This window comes from Cavia porcellus, unplaced genomic scaffold (assembly GCF_034190915.1).
Source record: "Cavia porcellus strain 051 isolate PalLab524CR breed Dunkin Hartley unplaced genomic scaffold, mCavPor4.1 scaffold_4, whole genome shotgun sequence".
Taxonomy (NCBI): Eukaryota; Metazoa; Chordata; class Mammalia; order Rodentia; family Caviidae; genus Cavia; species Cavia porcellus.
This window is the reverse complement of record NW_026947487.1, coordinates 85245044-85265516: the sequence shown is the minus strand read 5'-3', so window position 1 is coordinate 85265516 and position 20473 is coordinate 85245044. Positions and strand designations below refer to the sequence as shown.

Below are 20473 nucleotides of genomic sequence, written 5' to 3'. Positions count from 1 at the left end.
AGAAACTTTTCCCGTGAAGTCACTCAAGTCAAATGCCACTTTATTTTTCTTTTTTGTGGTGTGCTGGATATGAACTCAGAATCTGAAGTATCCTTGGCAAGCCCTCTACCACTGAGCTGCGCTCCCAAACCCCAATGTCAACACATCTCTTTATTTTTTACCTACCTCTCCCTTAGTACTGAGGGTTAAAACCAGGGCCCACATTCCCAGCCCTTTTATTTTATTGTACTTGTATTGTAGTTTTGATTTTTGGAGATAGACTTTTGGTAATCTAGATTTAGGGTGGTTTTGGACTGGCTGTGTAATCCAGGGTGTCTTCAAATTCACCGTCTTGCGGTCTCAACCTCCGAAGTACAAGGAATTTAAGTATGCACCACCAAGCCTGGCTCAAATGTCACATTTCTTAGGATGCTAGAAGTGTCTTCTTGAAAATTGAGTAACAATGTCTCTATTTTTCTATAATTCAGTCCCCTGTAACCCCACCCCGTGGCTCACTAAGGTGCAGAATTGCCAAGTTGGGCTTCTATTTGTGAATTTCCCACCCCAGCTTCTCAGTGTGCTGGTATTAGAGGCGTGCACCCGCCACACCTGGTTTACATGATTTTTTTTTTAAGTCAGTAATTAAGTGAATGAATGTACTTTTTGAGACAATCTTGAGCATTTATGATTTCTTTGAAAAGGAATAGCATGAGTAAAATTAATGGGAGAGGGCAAGTATAACATTGTGAAATAGGTAGATCAAACAGATTTAAGAAAGAACAAATTTGCTTTTGCAGAGATATTTGGATTAAATGCTTTACAGATCCATGGTCCAGATTGGCATTTCTACCCTTTCAAAGACTGGCAGGACAGTGTTAAGCAATTCATGAGATATATGGCAACAGTTAAATCATGTTTTAGGATACTTTTTTTGCTGAAGTAGTATGTTGAAGTTTATTTGGAGAGTTGGTCTTTTTGGTGAAAATGTGAAGAATTGAGGCACGAAAAAGTAAACTACTGAACAAAAGTAATTACTGCCTTTTTTAAAAACCTAAATGTAATCGTAGAAGTTTTTAGGAAGAATTTTTATGGCACAGTAGTACAAAGCTGAAGTTAATTTTTTGGTACCTGTATCACCTGAATGGATTTGTGGTGCTAGTTTTCTTGTGTCGAATTTCTACTAGGGGTTTAAATCTTGAGCTCTTAAAAAAAAAAACTTGGAGCTCTTTATTTAAATACATCTTACCAACTAATTACTAGGACATCTTCCTTAATTTTGTACTGTTTTTGAAAAACAAAAAAATGGTTGTGAAAACAGTAAATGCCTGTCTTTCAAAACATGTAAAGCCTCATTTCAAATTCCTTCATGTTGCCTCTGGCAAATACATTTTTGGGCGAGGTTGGCTTGTAAACATCCCTTCTTCCAGGATGAGGCAGGAGGATCTCAGGTTTAAGCCTAGCTTGGATAATTTAGTGGAAGTCTCAAAGAAAAACAAAAAGAGCTGTGGATATACCTCACTGCCAACGTACTACATTCAATGCCCAGGACCTCAGTTAAATTTTTTAAAAAAGAAAAGCAAGCTTTGGTTCTATCCTGACATAGTTGTAAGAAATGTCTTTGTAGCCTCCTAACTTCATAAGTCTGATTACTTCATTTTGTAAGCTAACAAAAAAATCTTTGATAGTCTTTTAAAAATGTATAGTTTTTTTTTTTTTTTTTTTTTTTTTTTTTTTTTTTTTGAGACAGGTTCTCATTTTGTATTCTAGGCTGCCCTTGAACTTGTGGTGATCCTTCTGCTTTAGCCTCCTGAATTCGGGTATAACAGATACACACACTTGGCAGAATTTTAGTGCCTTTATCATTTTTGTGGTGACTGGGTATTGAACCCAGGGCCTTTGTACTGATTTGTGTCCCCCAGCAATATTTGAGACAGCATCCCTGCTAAATTGCTCAGGTTGGCCTTGAAATTTCTATCTACTGTCTCAGCTTTTCCAGAGTGCTGGGATTAGAAGTGTGGGCCACCACACCCTGTTCGTTTATTTATTGTTTGGATCTGGCATAGTCCAGGCTGAACTTGAGCATGTGTTCCTCCTGCCTCAGCCTCCCAAGTGATGGGATTTCAGGGTTACAGTACCATACCAGGCCAGGTCTTATACTGTGGAAGTAAATTTGAACTCAGTAATTCTAATTGAATTTTTCTTTCAAGATTACATTTTTGAGGGGGTACTACAGGTTTTGCATGCATTAAAGCATGAATTATACCACTGAACTGTGTTCCAAGCCCTAAGATTGTAATTGTAATTGTAAACTGTTACACTTTTTTTTTTTAATCTTTTTAAATCTTTTTAAGACAGGTCTCGATACGTAGTTCAGGTTGGCCTTGAGCTCACTTTGTAGCCCAGACTGGTCTCCAACTTGCAAGGATCCTCCTGCCTCAGCCTCCCACCTCAGCCTCCAGTCCTGGGATTATAGGCTTGTGCCACCATGCCTGGCTAGATGTTTGCTTCTTGAGATAGCTAATAGTTGGAGCCAGGTATGGTGGTGATACCTGTACTCCCACTGTGCTGGGAGACGAGGCAGAAAGACAATAAGTTCAAGCCCATCCTGTACTATTTTGAAATTTAGTAAGACTGTCTTGAAATACAGAAAAGAGTTGGGACTGTTGCTCAGTGTAAAAGCTCTGGGTTCAGTCCTAGTACTGCTCCCCACCCCCCACCCCCCAAAAAAAGGGAAGAATTGCTGCTTTGAAATACTGTTTTTGGGGCTGGGGATTTAGCTCAGTGACATAAGCACCTGCCTTGCAAGCAGGCGGTTGTGAGTTTGATCCCTGGTACCGATAAAAAAAAAAACACTTTTTAAAATTTTAAATTTACCAGGAGTCGAACTCAGGACCCTATGCTTGCCAGGCAGGTGCTTTTGCCACTGAGCTGCATCCCCAGCTCATGCTGTTTATTCTGTTGTGAGGTATTTGAAATCCAGTGTAGGGTGCTCTGTATCATTGTGCTGCATACATTCCCAGCTCTGTGAGACAGGGTCTTACACTATAACTTAGCCTGCCCGTTTTACTGTTTTGAGAGTGCTGAGATTACAGGTGTGTACCCATCCTGTTTATTGAGGATCCTGCTTTTCTCCAGCCCTTTTTAAATTTCAGGACAAGTTCTAAATTGTGGGCCTTGAATTTAGAATCCTTTTGCCTCCCCCAAAATTACAGGTATGCACCATTGTGCCTGGATAAAGTGCTGTATTTTATGAACTTGGTATGTTCTTTATAAAAGAACAAAACTTTTAAATCATATAAAAATACTAGCTGAAGCATTTATTATTTGTGGGGAATCAGGAGTTGGACTTCTTAATTGAGACGGTCTTCTTGTGTTCAGACAGATCTAGAACTCACAATAGCTCAGGCTAGTCTCAAACTCATTGTGATCCTTTTGCCTCAGGCTCCTGAGTGCTGGAATTATAGGCATGTGCCATCACCCTGGGTCTGAACTATTTCTTAAACAACCCTATGAGTAAAGTAAACTTCCTGCTGGAAAGTTTCAAAAAGTGGCATGCCAGTGACTCTTTAAGGCTTTATATATGGAAATTTTAGCTGTGTTGGTTTTGCTTTATTTTGTTTTTGGGTACTGAAATTGAACACAGAATCTTATGCTTGCCAGGCATTGTGCCACTGAACTAAATCCCTGGCTCTGTTTTGTTTTGTGTTTGTTTTTTTGAGACAGGGTCACACTATATATTTCAACCTGGCCTTGGACTCATTATGTATCCCAGGCTGGCCTTGAACTAGAAGAGATCCTCCTGCCTCAGCCTTCTGAGTAATGAGATTACAGGTGTGCAGTTATACTGCTAATGATTCTTTTTCTGAGTTTTTTTGATACCTGGAATTGAACTCAGACCTTACATTTGCCAGGCAGGCAGCTTGTGCTGCTGAACTATATGAATACTCTATTATTCTTTTGGATTTTTTTTTTTTTTTTTGCATTAATTAGATTGACTTCAAAGGGTGCTCTGCCACTAAGTGGCACCCTGAACCCTTTTTGCTTCCTTTCCCTTCCCTCTACTCCCTTCACCTCCTGCCACTCCCCTCCTCTTTCTACCCCCCCCCCCCTTTATTTTGAGACAATGTCTTACTATGCAGTTCAGGCAGACCTTGAGCTTACTTTGTAGCCTAGGCTGGTCTTGAATTTGCAGTAGTCCCCTACCTCAGATCCTCCTGCCTCATCTTCCCAAGTGCTGGGAATATAGGCTTGTATCACCACACCTAGCTCCTTCCCTTCCCTTTTTCCCCTTCACATCTTCTTTTCCCCTCCCTCTGTCTCTCTTTCAGATCTGCCTGCCTTTCTGTTCCTCCCTCTCTCCTTTCATTCCTTTGTTGCTTCATTTAATCTTTTTTTTCCCTTTCTTTGAGACAGGGTCTCCTTATATAGTTCAAGTTGTTCTTGAAAATACTGTGTAAACCACATTGGCCTTGAACTACCCCATCCTTTGGGTCTCCTGAATGCTGGGATTACAGGTGTGTGTACCATGATTTAGTATTTTGTGGTACTAGGGATTGAACCCTAAACCATTATTTATATACCTAGCCTAGCTCTTAATATTGTTTTTTCAAGTGGGCCAGATTTAGCTTAATGGTACAATGTCTGCCTGGCAAGTATGAGGTCCTGAGTTTGATTCGTGATTCAAAAAATTATTTTTTTGAGATAAGGGTCTGGCTAAGTTGATAAATTACTCCTCTTGAGCTCAAATTTGTGATTCTCCTGCCTTAGCCTTCTAAATAGCTGGAGTTACAAAGTGTGGGCCATTATTCTGCATACAATCATTTATTTACTTATCTATGTAAATACAGAATCTCTTTGAGAGGCCCAGGCTGACCTTAACTCAGGAACCTCCTTATCTTCCTGAGTGCTGGGATTATAGGTGTATGTCACCTGCCTGGATTCTGGCTACAATATTTACGAAATGTTTTTGATGTTAAAATAAGCTAAAACTCTTAATTTGATACAGCGGCACCCTCCTGTGACCCCAGGCTGAGTCAGGTGAATCCCTAAGAGTTTGAGGCCAGTTTGAAATACACAGCAAGACCCTGTCTCAAAATCAAAACAACCACCAAAAAAAAACAACAACAACAACAACAACAAAAAAAACTAAAACCCCTCTGCACCCCTGCATAGTTTCTAAAATGCAATTTTACTTATAAATTTGCAAGAATGTTGCAAAGCAAATTAGTCATTAAAAAACATTGTTTGAGAAAGCAATAATTATAGGGTAGGGTGAACCTGAAACCTTGTGTTTACATTTGAAAAAAATGTAACTTTTCGGAGTGTAGAGTGAGCAAATTTTTTTCTTTTTGAGACAAAAGGGTCTACCTGCAGGTCAGGCTGGCCTTGAGCTCACTTTGTAGCCCAGGCTGGTCTCAAACTCAAAACAGTCCTGTCTCAGCCTCCAAAGTGCTGGGATTACAGGCATGCGCCACTGTGCCCAGCTAGCAGTGCAAATCTAGGAAATACTTGGGAGCCTTTTATTTTGGAAAACTCAGCATTAATCTCCAGGTATTTGTCATAGTTAATTTTGTTACAGTTGCTAGAATAAAATTTCTAAAATGCAGAATGCAATACTAAACTGCAAGAAACTTTGGTGATACTGGACTAATTATTTGAAATACAAGGTAGAAGAAAAGCATAGTTTTAGATACAATATCCAGATATTTCCTAAACTTTGTACTAAGAGCTCAACAGTTTCCCTTTTATGTAGTTTGGAAGTTTGTCACTTTTTTAGTTTTTATCTTCTAACTTTAAAAAGTCTATTGTCTGGGGCTGGGGATTTAGCTCAGTGGCATAAGCGCCTGCCTTGCAAGTGTGCAGTCGTGAGTTTGATCCCTGGTACCGAAAAAGACCAGAAAAAAAAAAAAAAAGCCCCCAAAAGATTATTGTCTAGAGCTGTTTTAGGTTCACTGCAAAATTGAATGAATGGGAGATTCAATTTTGGAATAGAGATTTCCCATATGCTGTATACCCTTAGATGGACATAGACTCCCGTTATCATTAAGAACATCCTTCACCAAACATTGAAATATCATTATGTCCCATAGTCCATAGTTTATGTTACCTACTTTTTATATTGTATATTTTTGAGTTTGGGAAAATTTGAGCACCTAATTTTGCCATCATAACAATAGTTATGGGCTGAGGATATGATTCAGTAGTAGAGTGCTTGCAGGGTGTGCCTGTCGACGTCTCCATGGGTTCAATTCCCAATACTAGAACAAGAAAAGAATGGTAAGAATAGTTGTTTTTGTCTAGTTTCGGCTTCCTTTGTCTTTTTTTTTTTGTTGTTGTTGTTTGTCTTTTTGAGACAGGGTTTTACTCTGCAGTTCCAGGCTGGCATTGAGCTCATTTTGTAGCCCAGGCTGGCCTTGAACTTGCGGTGATCTCCTGCCTCAGTCTCTTGAGTGCTGGAATTAGGTGTGCGCCACGACATCTGACCCCAAATTGGGTTTATAGACATGTGTCACATGCCCAAATAGAATTTCTTTTTAATGCAATTTTAGGCAAAAGCCTCATTGTAACCATTATAATTGTGTGTGTGTGTGTGTGTGTGTGTGTGTGTGACAGACAAACAGAATCTTGCTCTGTAGTACAGGCTGGCCTTGAACTTGCCTATGTAACCCAGGCTAGCCTCAAAGAGCAATCCTGCCTCAACCTCCCTAGTGCTGGGATTGCAGGTATGCAACACCACCATGCCTTACCTTAGTTACTTTTTTTTGTTACTGGATATTTTATACCTGACATCCACAAATTAGAGGAGGGAAGGTTTATTTAGGTTCAGTTTGTAGAGGTTTGTTGGCTCTAACACAGGGAAGCATGTCAGAGGAGAAACAACTCCCACGACAGGGCAAGCAGAAAAGAAACAGGGGAGCCTTCCTTCCTGTTTTTATTCCATTTAGATTGCAAGACTATTGGCTGGGTCTCCCCATTATCCACATCTAGCCCATGCTAAACCAATCAGTGTACTGGTTTGCATAATCCTCTATCACCACACACCCTGGTTAAGAAGTGAATTTCATTTCATATGCTTTGTTCATTCTGAAGATGTACTATGTGCTTAAGGCAGAATCACATTCAGTGGCTGTTTTGCATGTTGGGGGAACTATTGTGGCATGTGTGTAGAAAAAATTTATAGTAGTGGATTTTTCAGTTAGTCCTAATAGGAAAAATGCTGAGAATACCCTTGTACAAATTTTGTCCTCTATATTGCTATTTTCCTTTTAATTGTAGTAGATACACAGATACATGTGTGTACATTGATGCATACACAGAATCTGCCAAAAACGTATATATACTTTAGGAAAGAAAAAACTATAAATATTTCAATAAGAAATTTATTGAAACATCATGAGATTAATCCAAGTTACCTTTGTCCTGTAAATTACAGGTAAATGTCCTCTAAATAACAGGTACTCAAACTGGTGGCCATCAGCTTCCAGACAGTTAGTATGGTGAACTGCTGCTTGGGTAACTTTGGTCTCTGAGATTGCTGCGTGTGAGGTTTTTTTTTTTTTTTGGAGGGGGTGTCTTTGAGACAAAGTTTCACTCTGCAGTTCAGGTTTGCCTTGAGGGCTTTGTAGCCCAGGCTGGCCTCCATCTCAGTGATACTCCTGCCTCCCTCCATCTCAGTGATACTCCTGCCTCAGCCTCCTGAGCGCTGAGATTATAGGTGTGTGCCAGCACTTCAGGCTCAAATTAACTGGCAGAATATTTATATAAGGTTTTCTTTTCCTGGTCTATACTTTTTTTTGGTAGTTCACACATACACACACCCTGTATTTTTTTCATTCAGTGTTAGGAATCAAACCCAGAGGATTGAGCATCGTGGGCAAGCACTCTTTTAAGGCTGAGCTACATCGCTTGCCCACTATAAAAAGCCATATTTACATAGATACGGTAGTTTTCATATTTTAAACATTGTGCAATTCAGGTAACAGTTGACTTACAGTATGTTGCTGTCCAGTGTCTGCCTTTTCATGTGCACTATACAGTGTTAAATAAAAGTGTTGAGGGAGAGAGTGCAATAGACTTAATTTCTTGGAAGGATTTAGCTTTTTTATTGCAGAATTGTAGCTGTTAACTTTGTTTCTTTACAAACATAGTTGTTTCCACCCTTACAATTGCAGTGGCATAATCACAGCAAACAGTCAGGTTTTGGCAGGATACACAAGTACTTTTTTAATGACAAAAAAGCCCTCTGAGTAACCTTTTTGTTTTGTTTTGTTTTGTTTATCAAATACTGCTCTTTTATAATGTGTTTTTAAAAGCAACACAGGGCCAAAAACATCTAATTAAGTATGGTTAAATTACATGGAAAAAGACAACCAAGCAGTTCTGTCCCCTTCAGAAAGTTTCTAATCAACACAAATTAGATGATAACAAGTAACAGGAATGGTGGTATCTTTGAGTCAAGACTGACAAGGAAGAATGGGCTGTCGGCTTTGGTTCATCTCCAACGAGACTATGCCATGCTAGCCAGCACAAGCCATGCTAACACTGAGCGTATCAAGCTAGCAAATCAAGTGAAATAACTTAAGTTTCAAAAATTTTAAAATGCAACACAAACAAGTTAGCCAGATATGATAGTTTATGCTTGTAATCCCAGCATTCTGGAAGCTGAGGCAGGAGAAATCATAGTCTGGGCTATATAGTGAATTCAGGGCTAGCCTGAACTGCATGATACCGTTTCAAACAAACAAAAAAGTACTCTTGACATATTCTCTATTAAAAATTTACCTGAAATATACGTCTTCACTCTTAATAGGCCAGATTTTTTTTTCTCACATAGCCCACCATATAGCTGCAAGTAGACTCTTCTACTTCACAATGTAAAACATAGGGGGAAAAGTATCTGCATAATACTCTACACACTGCGGTTGGATGAAAAGTACAAAATTTTAAATAAAGGTTCATTTTAGATTCTCGTAACTTCTTGTTCTGCAGTTTGTGAATCCAACTCTTATGGCTAAGGTGACACTGTATGTAAATAGATTATTGTTTTCAGTGGAGACCTGGGAAAATAGGGATTTCTCTTTTCTTTAAGAATAATGAGATGATATATGCCCACTTAAGAGGATGGTCCAAGATCACTTGACCTTTATAACACTTGTTTATTGTCTTCAACAGCAAACTCGGATCCATCCCAGTTTCTATTGCAATTTCTTTTTCTTTTGTCTTTTTGAGACAGGGTCTTACAGTGTAGCCCAGTCTGACCTCAAACTGGCGTTGTTTCTCCTTCCCCTGCCTGCTGAGTGCTGAGATAATAGGTGTGTGCCACACCACCTCCGGCCAACTGTTAAAAGTGTTTGCATTTCACATTTTGAACCTTGTGGCGCCAGTGAGCATGACCCAGTCTTAAAACTTCACTGTACTGCAGGTTAACTACCTTCTTAAAAAAAATGCTTTGTGGTGGTGCCTACAAATCTAGTAGAGATGAGCTCTGAGTGGTTGGTCGGGACCGTATTGCAGCATGCATAGAAAACAGCCAAGTACCACCAATATGATCGAAGAAAATTATGCCCATTTTGATCGCTGAAGTTCTGAAAACTCAGTTATGTCTACTAATTTTCCAAAACACAAGGTCAGCCTGAGGTTACTTCAGATTTTCCATCTGTCAAGGAGACCCTGAGCTGTGGTAAGATGCCAACTCCCTGCAGCTCTTCACCCCACAGTTGGAATGATACTTCAGTCATTTTTGGGTGTTCTTTAAAAGCTTTGGCCTTAATATGAAATTTAATACTAAAAAATTTGATCTCCTTTTCTAGGTAGATACAGACCAAAAGTTGACAGTGAATATACAAATAGAATTATCCTGTGTCACAAATTTTAATGAGTGTCTTAGAATCTATTTAGTGACTTTTTTTTCTGGTATTGGGTATTGAACTTGTGACCTTTCACTTGCCAGGCAGGTGTTTTTTTCTTTCTTTCTTTCTTTCTTTCTTTCTTTCTTTCTTTCTTTCTTTCTTTTTTTTTTTGAGACAAGGTCTTACTGTGTAGTCCAAGATAGGTTTGAACTCACAGTGTAGCCCGGGCTGGCCTTATACTCATGGTGATCCTCCTGCCTCAACCTCCTGAGTGCTGTTATTACAAGCATGTGTCACCAAACCCAGCGATTTTTTTTTTTTTTAAACCATACCCAATGATTTTTTTTTTTTCACTTTGAGACATGGTTTTACTATGCAGTTCAGGCAGGCTTTGAGCTCACTTTGTAACCCGGGCTGGCCTTGAACTCCAAATAATTCTTCTGCCTCGGCCTTCTGAGTGCTGAGATTACAGGCATGTGCCACTATGCCTGGCTTTCAGCTAATGATCTTAATGTAATAGATGAGCATTTTAGTGGAGAGCTTGTGAGAAAGTAACTTTAGAATTTTGTATTAGAGTATCTGGGATAAACATAGCCTATAAATAGATATTGCAATGCATCTATATGTACATTATGAGGTTAGAGGTTAGTTGGAAGGGATTTAACAACTTGGTAGTATATGCTCTTGAGGTTGATAAGTTAAAAATCATCTTGTTATTACTTGTGATTGTTGGATCTGACTGGGAGATTTTCAGTTAGTTTGTGTGCTTTTTTTGAAAAATTATTTTGGTCCTGGGAATTAAACCCAGGCCTTGGAAACAAGTTATATCCCTAGTTTTTTATTTTTTTTTAAATTATTTTGAGAGTCTTTCTAAATTGGGATCCTCCTGATTTAACTTCCCAGAGTGCTGAGATTATAGGCATGTGCCACTACATCTGGCTTCCTCCCCTTTGAAGCATCTGGGATACTAGGGATTAAACCAGTAAGTACTGAAGTATATCCCTGGCTGTTCTTGTTTTGAGACAGGATTTTGCTAAATTGTCTAGGCTGGCCTTGAGCTTGTCTCCTTATTTGGGATTATATTTAAACATCCACCTTTGGTACAAAGTAAATTTTCTGCCACTGAGTTATGCTCAACAGCTCCAGGTTAGAGAAAACTTCAGTTCCATTTATATTTCGTACTTGAAAATGTTTAGTGAGCACTTAGCATTGACTCCTTTAATACTTAATTATAAATTGGTAAATAAGAGGTAGTTACCATCAACGCTTTCAAAATAAGAGGTAGTTACCATCAACACTTTCATAGAATTTACATCCTAATATGAAAAGACAGATGAAAATGTATGTTATACATTTTTTTAGGTAGTGAAATGTGGAAAGAATGGGGCCAAGGGATATATTTACTGACATTACAGTTTTGCATAGGATATTCAGATGATCTTCCTGGTGGAGGCATTGATAAGGCTTGGAGTGGTCCATTTGTATCTAGACTGAGGCGGGGGTCTTAAGGTGGGAATATTTCTGGGAAGGAGTAAGAAAAGAGGCCATTGTGATTAATGGAAACTGAGAGGTAGAGTAAGGAAGCCGGAAAAGTATTAGTGGTCAGATCCTGTGAAACTGTTCTCAAGTTATTATGAAGGGGGCTCAGGTTTCCACTCTGACTCCCTGGAGGATGTTGAATACAGGTTATGTGTTTTGAGTTTTCTGTGTTTGGAAAGTATTTTTCCTTCCTGTTGTGTTGAAATGGACTGCAGAGAGCAGTGGTTGAATGAGAGAAGCTGGTTAAAACCCTAGGAATAGCTGGGTGTGGTAGTAGTGCATTCCAGCCATGCCAGCATTCTGGAGGCTGAGGCGGGAGGGTTACAAACTCAAGCCACACTGAGCAACTGTGGAAGTTAGCAAGACCCCTTTCTCAAAAGTGAAGGGCAGGGGGTGTGGCTCTGTGCAAAGCCCCTGGATTCAGTTCTTAGTATTGCACATTCTCATCAAAATAAAAAGATAGCAGAGTAATACAGGTGACAGATGATGGAATTTCTTTTGGTGGTACTGGGGATTGAATTTAGGGCCTTCCCCCTGGGCTACATCCCTAGCTCTTTGGGTTTGTTTTGAGATGCAGTTTCATTATATATAGTTCAGGCTGGCATCAAACTGGCAGTGATCCACCTACCTCAACCTCCCAAGTGCTAGAATTACAAGTGTGTGCCACCATACCCAGCTGTAGCCCTATCCCTTTTCATGTTTTTTGTTTTTTTGGTCTTTTTCCTTTTTATCAGTACCGGGGATCGAACTCTCAATTGCCTGCTTGCAAGGCAGGCGCTTATGACGCTGAGCTAAATCCCCAGTTCCCCTTTTTATGTTTTATTGGTTTATGTTTTATGGTTTTGAACTTCAGTCTCCTTCCTCAGCCTCCTGTACTGGGATGGTAGGTATGAGCCATCATGCATGCCCAGCTTTCATGGGGCTTCTCTCATGGGATGATAGTTTGGATTAAGTGTTTAAAATCTATCTTTTTTTTGCAGTACTGGGGATCGAACTCATGACCTTGCACTTGCCAGACAGGCGCTTACACTGCTGAGCTAAATCCCCAGCCCTAAAAATCTATCATATTGAAGGTTTTTGTTTGTTTGTTTGAGACAGGGTTATACAATGCAGTTTAAACTAGCCTTGAATTTACTACTTTGTAGCCCAGGCTGGTCTGGAACTCTGCAGCAATACTTCCTCAGTCTCCCTGAGTGCTAGGATTACAGGTGTGTGCCACCACATCTGGAGAAGGATTTGAACATCAACATTAATTTGCTTAAATCATGCTACACCATACATAAAGCTTAATAGGGTTATCAGAATATCCCAGTCATGATAAAACTGTTCTGTTCTTTGTGGAGGGAGAAAACTATTCTGTTCTTTGTGGAGGGAGAGAGTGTTTGGTTTTTTGTTGTTGTTTTTGCAATGGGAATAACTTGTGCATATTATGTACATGTGTTACAGAACTACATTCACAGTCCTAGATGTTTGCAGTATTGTGTAAAATAATATTGCTCATATAAAATACACTTTGAAGGTCATTTTGCTCAACAGAACTTGCAGCATCCAAAAACTGCTTTTTTTTTTTTAACTTGGCACTAAAAATGTACACTTTAGATGTAAATAAAGGAGTTTTTTGAAGAGAGGAGTTGAAAAAAGTTCTGGCTATATACTTCAAGTTTTGTGTTTGTGTAGTATTAGGGATTTTGGGATTCAACTCACGGGCCTTGGTATGTTGGGTTCTGTTCTGTTCTATCCTATTTTGTTTTGTGATAGGGTCTCTTAAGTTGCCCAGCTTTGGCATAAAATTTCAGTCCTGCTTCAGCCTCCCAGAATGCTGGGATTATAGGTGTGCACCACCCTGCTCAGCAGCCCTGCTACTCTGTGAGATTTTACCCCTTTGTAAACTTGAAGAAATAAAGACAGGTCCAGAATGGTGATGACGCACCTGTGATCCCAGTTACTGGAGAGGCAAAAGCAAGAGGATCACAAGTTAGAGGTCAGCCTGAGCAATATAGTGAGACCTCTCAGAATAAAAAAATAAAAGACTGGGTTGGGGATATCGTTCAGTGGCATAGTGCCTGCCTAGCAATGGCAAGGTTGTGAGTATGATTCCTGGTGCCAAAAGGGAGGAAAAAATAAAGGACTGGGGATGTAGGTTTGATTCCCAGTACTGCCCCCTATGTTAATGGAAAACCGTATATATTATATAAACTAATGATTAATTTAAAAGATGAAGTAGGTGAAAAGGAAGTGCTTCCCACAGATTCATCCTTAAGATTTTATGTCTTTTTAAAATGTCTTAATGGCATCTTTTATATATATGTGTATTTTTCCCCCAACACAGGTTTCAATACATGTATAGATCCAGCTGTCCTTGAACTTACTGCAGCTAAGTTAGAACTCATGATGTTCCTGCCCCATTCTCTTGTGCTGGAGATTATAGACTTGTACCAGCAGGCCTGGAATGTTTATTCTTTTTAATAGGTGTCTTGTTTGGCTATACTATAATTTATTTAAATAGTTTTCCTTTTATTTTTTCCCCCTTTGTTTTTCTTTTTGCTATGGTAAAGAATACAGCAGGTGCTGGAATTACAGCTCAGTGGTAGAGTGCTTGCCTAGCATTTTTTTTTTTTTCTGATACCAGAGTTTGAACTCACGTCCATGTGCTTGCCAGGTAGGCGCTTATGCTGCTGAGCTGTATTCCTGGTCCTTGCTTGGCATTCTTGAGGCTGTGGGGTTTTTTCCCCCCCACTGCTGGCAGTTGAACCTAAGTCGCCTAGAGAAGTGCTCTACCACTGAGACAAGTCCTCAGCTTGTGGCTTTATTCAAACTCCACCATCATGGTGAAAGTCTCAGTTTACGTATGAGTTCTTAGGACAGTACCTGGGAGAATTATTGTCTTAACAGTGAAATTAACAGGTTCAAGGTGGTGTTACAGTGTCAAGCAGAAACACCGAAATGACATCAAGGATTTGGAGGCAGATTTATTTATTTATGTCAGTGGACACTGATGGGGACCATTTCCAAACTGTCAGACCTCACAGTCTCTGGTGGTCTGTGGCTTTTCTATGATGCCTAAGCAGGAGGTACAAAGGTGAGACAATACAGCCTGGCAGGCAGTTCCGATTAGCTAAGTGGGTGAGCTCATCTGTTACAAGGGTGTATTAATGATCTTCAGTTTATGAAGCAGTACAATGGTACAATCAGGCATCCTGTATGTTTGATTATGCTCTTGTGGTTGTAGGGGTCAAGCAGTAATTACAAAACAATGAAGCAGTTATTGGTGCTAGACAGTTTCAAAAGAACAAACTTTTATAAAGAACAGTTTCTCTTGTACAGTTTTCCCCTTTCATTGAGAAACACTATAGTATTGCTGATAAGAGTTTCACTTGTAGCAAAGTTTGTAGCAGTTTGTATTACTGTTAGGTGTAGTATATCCTGTTTGCCCATAATCTGCTCATTGCATTGTTTCTCCAACTTGGATTTTTACTAGTAAGGCACTTAAAACAAGCTGTCACTGTAAAATGAAGAAAGTACTTGTTCTAAGAATTTATAGAAGGCAGGTACAGTTACAACTAATGGGTATTATTATTAGCACAGTTTAATTTTCTTGTGTTACTACTATAAAATGAACAAAAGTATCTTACCCTCTTTCTATTCTTGTTTTTGGTTTCTTTTAGGTGAATATGGAGTTGATAGTATTTGTAGAATCTTTGCTTTATAAATCAGTGTCATTTTTTTTTTTCCTTTTTTCTTTTTTGGGATCCTGGGGATTGAACTCATGCCCTAGCGCTTGCCAGACAGGAGTTATGTTGCTGAGCCAAATCCCTAGTCTCCTGTGTCATTTTTCTATATCCTTACTGTACTTGATCTTTGCCAAAAGGCTGAGAAGCAGTGATGTCCTTCCATATTGCTAAACTGTTAAAAGATTAAATGCCCTTACCAAAAGGACTTTAATTTTTATAACTTACAGTGTCTTACATGGTGAGTTCTGATTGTAATGGATTTAGAATAAGCAAATTTCTGAACATGAAGCTGTAGATAAACTGAGCTCCTTTCAAAAGTTTTGTGTTTTACTTGTACTTGTGAATTCTTAAGACAAAACAGGAGTTTGGGGTATGTTTTTCTTTTTTAATGTTTTGTTTTGTTTTGTTTTGTTTTATCATGTTTGAGACAGGGTCTCAGGCAGTTCAGTCTGGCCTTGAGCTCACTTTGTGGCCCAGGTCAGTCTGGGACTTGCAAAGATCCTCCTGCCTCAGCCTCTTGAGTGCTGGAAGTAATTACAGGTGTGCACTGCCATGCCCAATTGTTTTTCTTTTTTAAAATAGGAAATATTTCCTCTAACCCAGCAAGTGGTTGGAGTTAAAATGAGAAACATTCTATCATTTTAGCTTACAGCTATTTTTGGCTTTTCTTTTAGACTTATTTTGGTGAGCAGTTCAGCAATGCAGGAAGGAATTGGACTTCTGGGGTCCTTATTTACCTTTAAAATAACCATTCATAATTAAAATACACATCCCAAAGTACAACTTTAATTTCAGAATATCGGACTTTGAAACACTAACATAAGGAATAAGGTGAGTAAATAGGGTCTTGTAAATAGGTTTTGGAAAGAGGGCCTGAATGTGTGAAGTGAGTATTCTTTTCAATAAAGCCTAATTTTAATTATTACTGCTGCTTTTGAAAATCATAGTGGAAATTGTATCTTGAAATTAATAAAACTAGAAATAATTATTGTAGGTTGTCTTGCTAAAAGTGAAACTTTTGGGGAATGTTTTCTTTTCACATTGGCCTTACTGAATTTTGAAATTTGTCTTTTATCAGCAGTAGTTAAGACATCTTATTTATTTTTTAAAATTCTTAATAGCATTTTAAATAATACCAAGATAAAAGATGAAAATTACTTAATTCTATTTTCTCCTAATTAAGAGTTGTGAATTTTATTTTTTTCATAGGTGCCATGTTTCAGTACAGTGTAAGACCCCTGATAAAGAAGAACTGACGACATTATACAGACACCAGATATAGCCTAATTACAAAGAAAGCATTAACCTGCCTCTGCGGTGACTAAAGGGGAATAATGGTGATTTTGCGCCGGGCTCGGCCGCCTGCTTCCGCCCCAACCAGCAATGAATCTTGACTCGCTCTCGCTGGCCTTGTCTCAAATCAGCTACCTGGTGGACAATTTAACCAAGAAAAACTACCGAGCCAGCCAGCAGGAAATACAGCATGTAAGTAATTTAGACTGAAAATAAACATTGTTGCCGTGAAAAGCAAGCTGGAAATTTATGTGGGTATGTTGCAAGAAGTAACTTGTGCCTCTTCAGGGAATTTTTTTCCAGTGTAATATATATAAAAGATGTCTTATCTGAATCTTTTAAGATTTTCATAGCATATTATTCTGTATTAAAAATGGAGCCAGGAGTGTTGGTACATGCCTGTAATCCCAGCATTTGGGTGGCTAAGGCAGAATGATACAGCATTTGAAACCAGCCTGAGCTACAAAGTAGATTCAGTGAACTATACCAAGAACCAACCCCCAACCCCTCAAAAAAGGGAGGAGAGAAATAGAATTTGATGATCTGACTTGTTTTGTTCTACTTCTTTTTTTTCCTTCATTATAAGAAAAGTTCAGCTAATTCATAAATAGTGAAATTTATTCCTTTAAGCTGAGCTTGGCAGCACATGCCTGTGATTGCAGCATTTGGGAGATTGAGTCAGAGGATTACTGTGGTCCTCAATATCAGGTAGACTTTTCCACTGTGAGGCTAGCCTAGATTCCATAGTGAGTTCAAGGCCAGCTTGAACTACATAGTGAGATCCTGTTTATGAAAGAAACAAACAAACAAAAACCTCACCTTTAAAAAATTTTATAGTTAAGTATTTGTAGTCAGAGTTATGCAGTTAGCTCCACTATCTAGAGCCAGAACAGTTGCATCATTCCCGAGGACATGTATGTTAGGGACCATCCTCCCATTTCTTCCCAGTTGATGATGACCAGTCATCTAATTTTAGGCTTCAATGGATTTACCTATTTTGGATATTTTGTATAAATCAAATTGGAATTATATATAGGTTTTCGGTTTTTTTTTGGTATTGAGAGAGCACAGGGCCTAAATTACCTGGACTGGGTTTCATATCAGCCTTCCAGCAGTAGTGCTGGTATCACAGGAATATGCAACCAACCTGACTGATAATGTTTTTAAGGGGCATCCATCCATGTTGTAGCATGTGGCAGTACTTTTCTGCTTTTTTGAAATAAGCCCTTCCTGTATGACTCAGGTTGGCCTTAAACTTGCAGCATTGCTCCGGTCTCAGCTTCCCAAGTGCTGGGATTATAGGTGTATGCCACTGTGCCCAACAGTATTTCATTTTTATGGCTGAATACTGTGTTGTATGCATATTCCTATTTTATCTCTTCATTAGCTGGCAGATATTTAGGTTTATCTCTACTTTTTGGGCTATTAAACAGTGCTATTAACATTTATTTATAAGATTTTTTCTGCATGTTTGCTTTTACTTTTCTTGAGTATATACCTAATGGAATTGCTAGATCATATAGTAATTCTGTCTTCAGCTTTTTTGTTTTGTTTACCATGTTGGGGATTAAAATCTTTGGGGGCCTCATCATGCGAGGCAAGTGTTATGCCATTGAGGTATATATCCCTACCTGTAGCCTATTTTAAAGTTTTTAATATCAGGTAGACTTTTTCCAAAGCACAGCATAAGTTTTTCATTTCTAAAAACAGTGTGAGTTTCATTTTGTTTTCATCCTCACTAATACACATTCCTTTTATTTTAACTTTTGCATTACCAAGGATGATCTATGGCTTTTGCATTGAGTTATACCCACAACCCTTTTTTCAGATATCGAGACAGGGTCTCACTGAGTTGCTCAGTTGCCCAGGCTGGACTCTGACTTGTGATCCTTCTGCCTCAACCTCCTAGAGTTCTGTTACAGGTGTTTGTGCCACTACACCCAGCTAGCAGTTAATTTCCTTACTACCCTTCCCAAGGTGATATTTAAAAAACTGGGAACCATTTCCCAGCTTTTTGTTGTTATCTAATTAAATTAACTTTGTCTGTCAGTCTCTATTTTTAGTCCAGAGCGACCTCAGACTCACTATGAGGTCTAGGCTGACCTTAAACTTGTGATCCTACTGTCTCAGTTTCCAGGTAGCTGGTGTTGGATATATACCCTACCACTGCTAGAATTCTCTTCTTTTAAGAAACATTCAGTATTATTTATCCATTTTAGATTCATTATTTTTTTTCCTCCCTTCTTTATTTTGAATTTTCATTGGGTGGTGTTTTGTGGTACGAGGGATCAAAACCAAGGCCTCAGGCATGCTAGGCAAGCACTTTCCTATTCATTGAACTGTAGTCCTAGATCCTTTTGAATTGAATAAATTTTGAATGCGGTGCTGGTTAGCCTGACTTAACAATTTTGTGCAGCTGTTATTTTAAGCCTTTGGTGTATCTTATACTTTTTGGTCTTGTTATTAAGGATTGAATTGGATCCTTATGCTGAGCTACATCACAGCCCTTTTGTATATTTTAAGACAGAGTCTTGCTGATTTGCCCAGACTGAGCTTAAATTTGGCGATGCTATGGCCTCAAACTCCCCAAGTAGCTGGGTTTACAGGCATGTTCACCATGCCCAGCCTTAAAAATAGTGTATATATCTCTATGCCACTCAGTTTAAAAAACTCAACACTTGAAGCTGCCCATAAAATGCAGTTTATATTCTCCAGAAGCATATAAGAGAAGAGATAGTTTTAAATGCAGGTGTCTTTATTTTCAACATGTCTGAGGTTGAGGGAGCAAGGAAAACATTTTATAGAACTAGGGTGCATTCCTAACAAAACTTTCACCAACTGTATCATGAAATTCTAGATCATACATCATAGGTATCAAAGAGAATACCCAGTGGGTAGTTCTTTATTAGCTGAGTGCTGCCCAGAAAGGCATCTGAAGATTTTAAGGTTCTGCAAGTGATTCAGATCCTGGAGTAGCTGGCTGTTGAACTTGTTCAAGAAGAGAATCTGGTGACAATTGTACACATAGTATGTAGTAAGGCTCTGCTTGAGCTGGCTGCTTGAATACTATAATTGCTCTTGACTGCTTGAAGCTCATAAACCGTGGGGCTGTCTTTATATTTCTTAGTCCTGAGATTTAGTATGTGTTCAAATAAAGCTGAAGTGAAAGATTGTATGAGCAATAATTTCATATATCTCCTATTGAGGAACATTTAGCTTTTTTATACTTTTTAATATGATCAGCAAATACTGTAATGACAGTCACCTAATTAGCAAATATGTTTTTAGATAAGTGAAATTTCTTCAGTAGTATCTTTGAGTCTTAAGTAGTACTTTTGTAGATGGGATAGGAGCAAAGTTTAGTTCTTGGCACTCTTGGTTTTCTTTGGAGAGAGATGAAAAGGCTTACTGCAGATCCTTGGATAGTTGGTGAACTGTTTTCTGAGACTGATGTGCTCCCTGCAACACTAGGGAGGCAGGTATATTTTAGTGTTGTGCTTTGTTGTGGCTTATTTGACTATGAATTTTGTTCTGTTAGTTTTTTTTTTTTTGTTTTTTTTTTTTTTGCTTTATTGACATAATCTTGCCATGTAGTTGAATTCTGGAACTACAGCTGTGTGCCATCAGACATCTGGCTTACTCTTTTCTTCTAGTGATAAAGGAAAATATTTATTGAATGTGTTAGGTACAAACATATGAGCTAGCTGGTATTAACATTTTATGCATGAGACAACAAGGTGAGAATTTGCCTTGTCAGAATTTTACGACATTCTTAAACATTAACACCTGTAATATTTCACTTTAAAAATAGTGGTTGCTGTTGTGAAAAAAAATTATTTAAATAAAATAGAGAAAAAGTAGCCAGGCATGGTGGTACATGCCTGTAATTCAGCATTCTGAGAGCTGAGACCAGAGTTCAAGGCCAACTTGGGCTACAGGGTGAGGGTGAGTCCAATGCTAATTTAAACTGCATAGTGAGATTGCTCCCCTCCAAATCAATATCTCTCTCTTTCTGTCTCTCGCCTGCCAAGAATTATGTAGAAAACTTGTTTCTTTGGTTTTTTGAGACAGGGTTTTACCTGG

General features: G+C 38.7%; 1 protein-coding gene across 9 annotated transcripts in view; it reads left to right on the top strand.

Moving 5' to 3' along the window:
* Window positions 1-20473, top strand: part of Cnot1 (CCR4-NOT transcription complex subunit 1) — a 92480-nt gene that overhangs the window by 1152 nt on the left and 70855 nt on the right. For all 9 annotated transcript variants that reach the window (XM_063247421.1, XM_063247417.1, XM_063247419.1 and 6 more), the window contains exon 2: window positions 16307-16582. In XM_063247421.1, the coding sequence (XP_063103491.1) occupies window positions 16481-16582 (102 nt within the window). In that variant the 5' untranslated portion in view covers window positions 16307-16480. The remainder of the gene's footprint in view (window positions 1-16306; window positions 16583-20473) is intronic.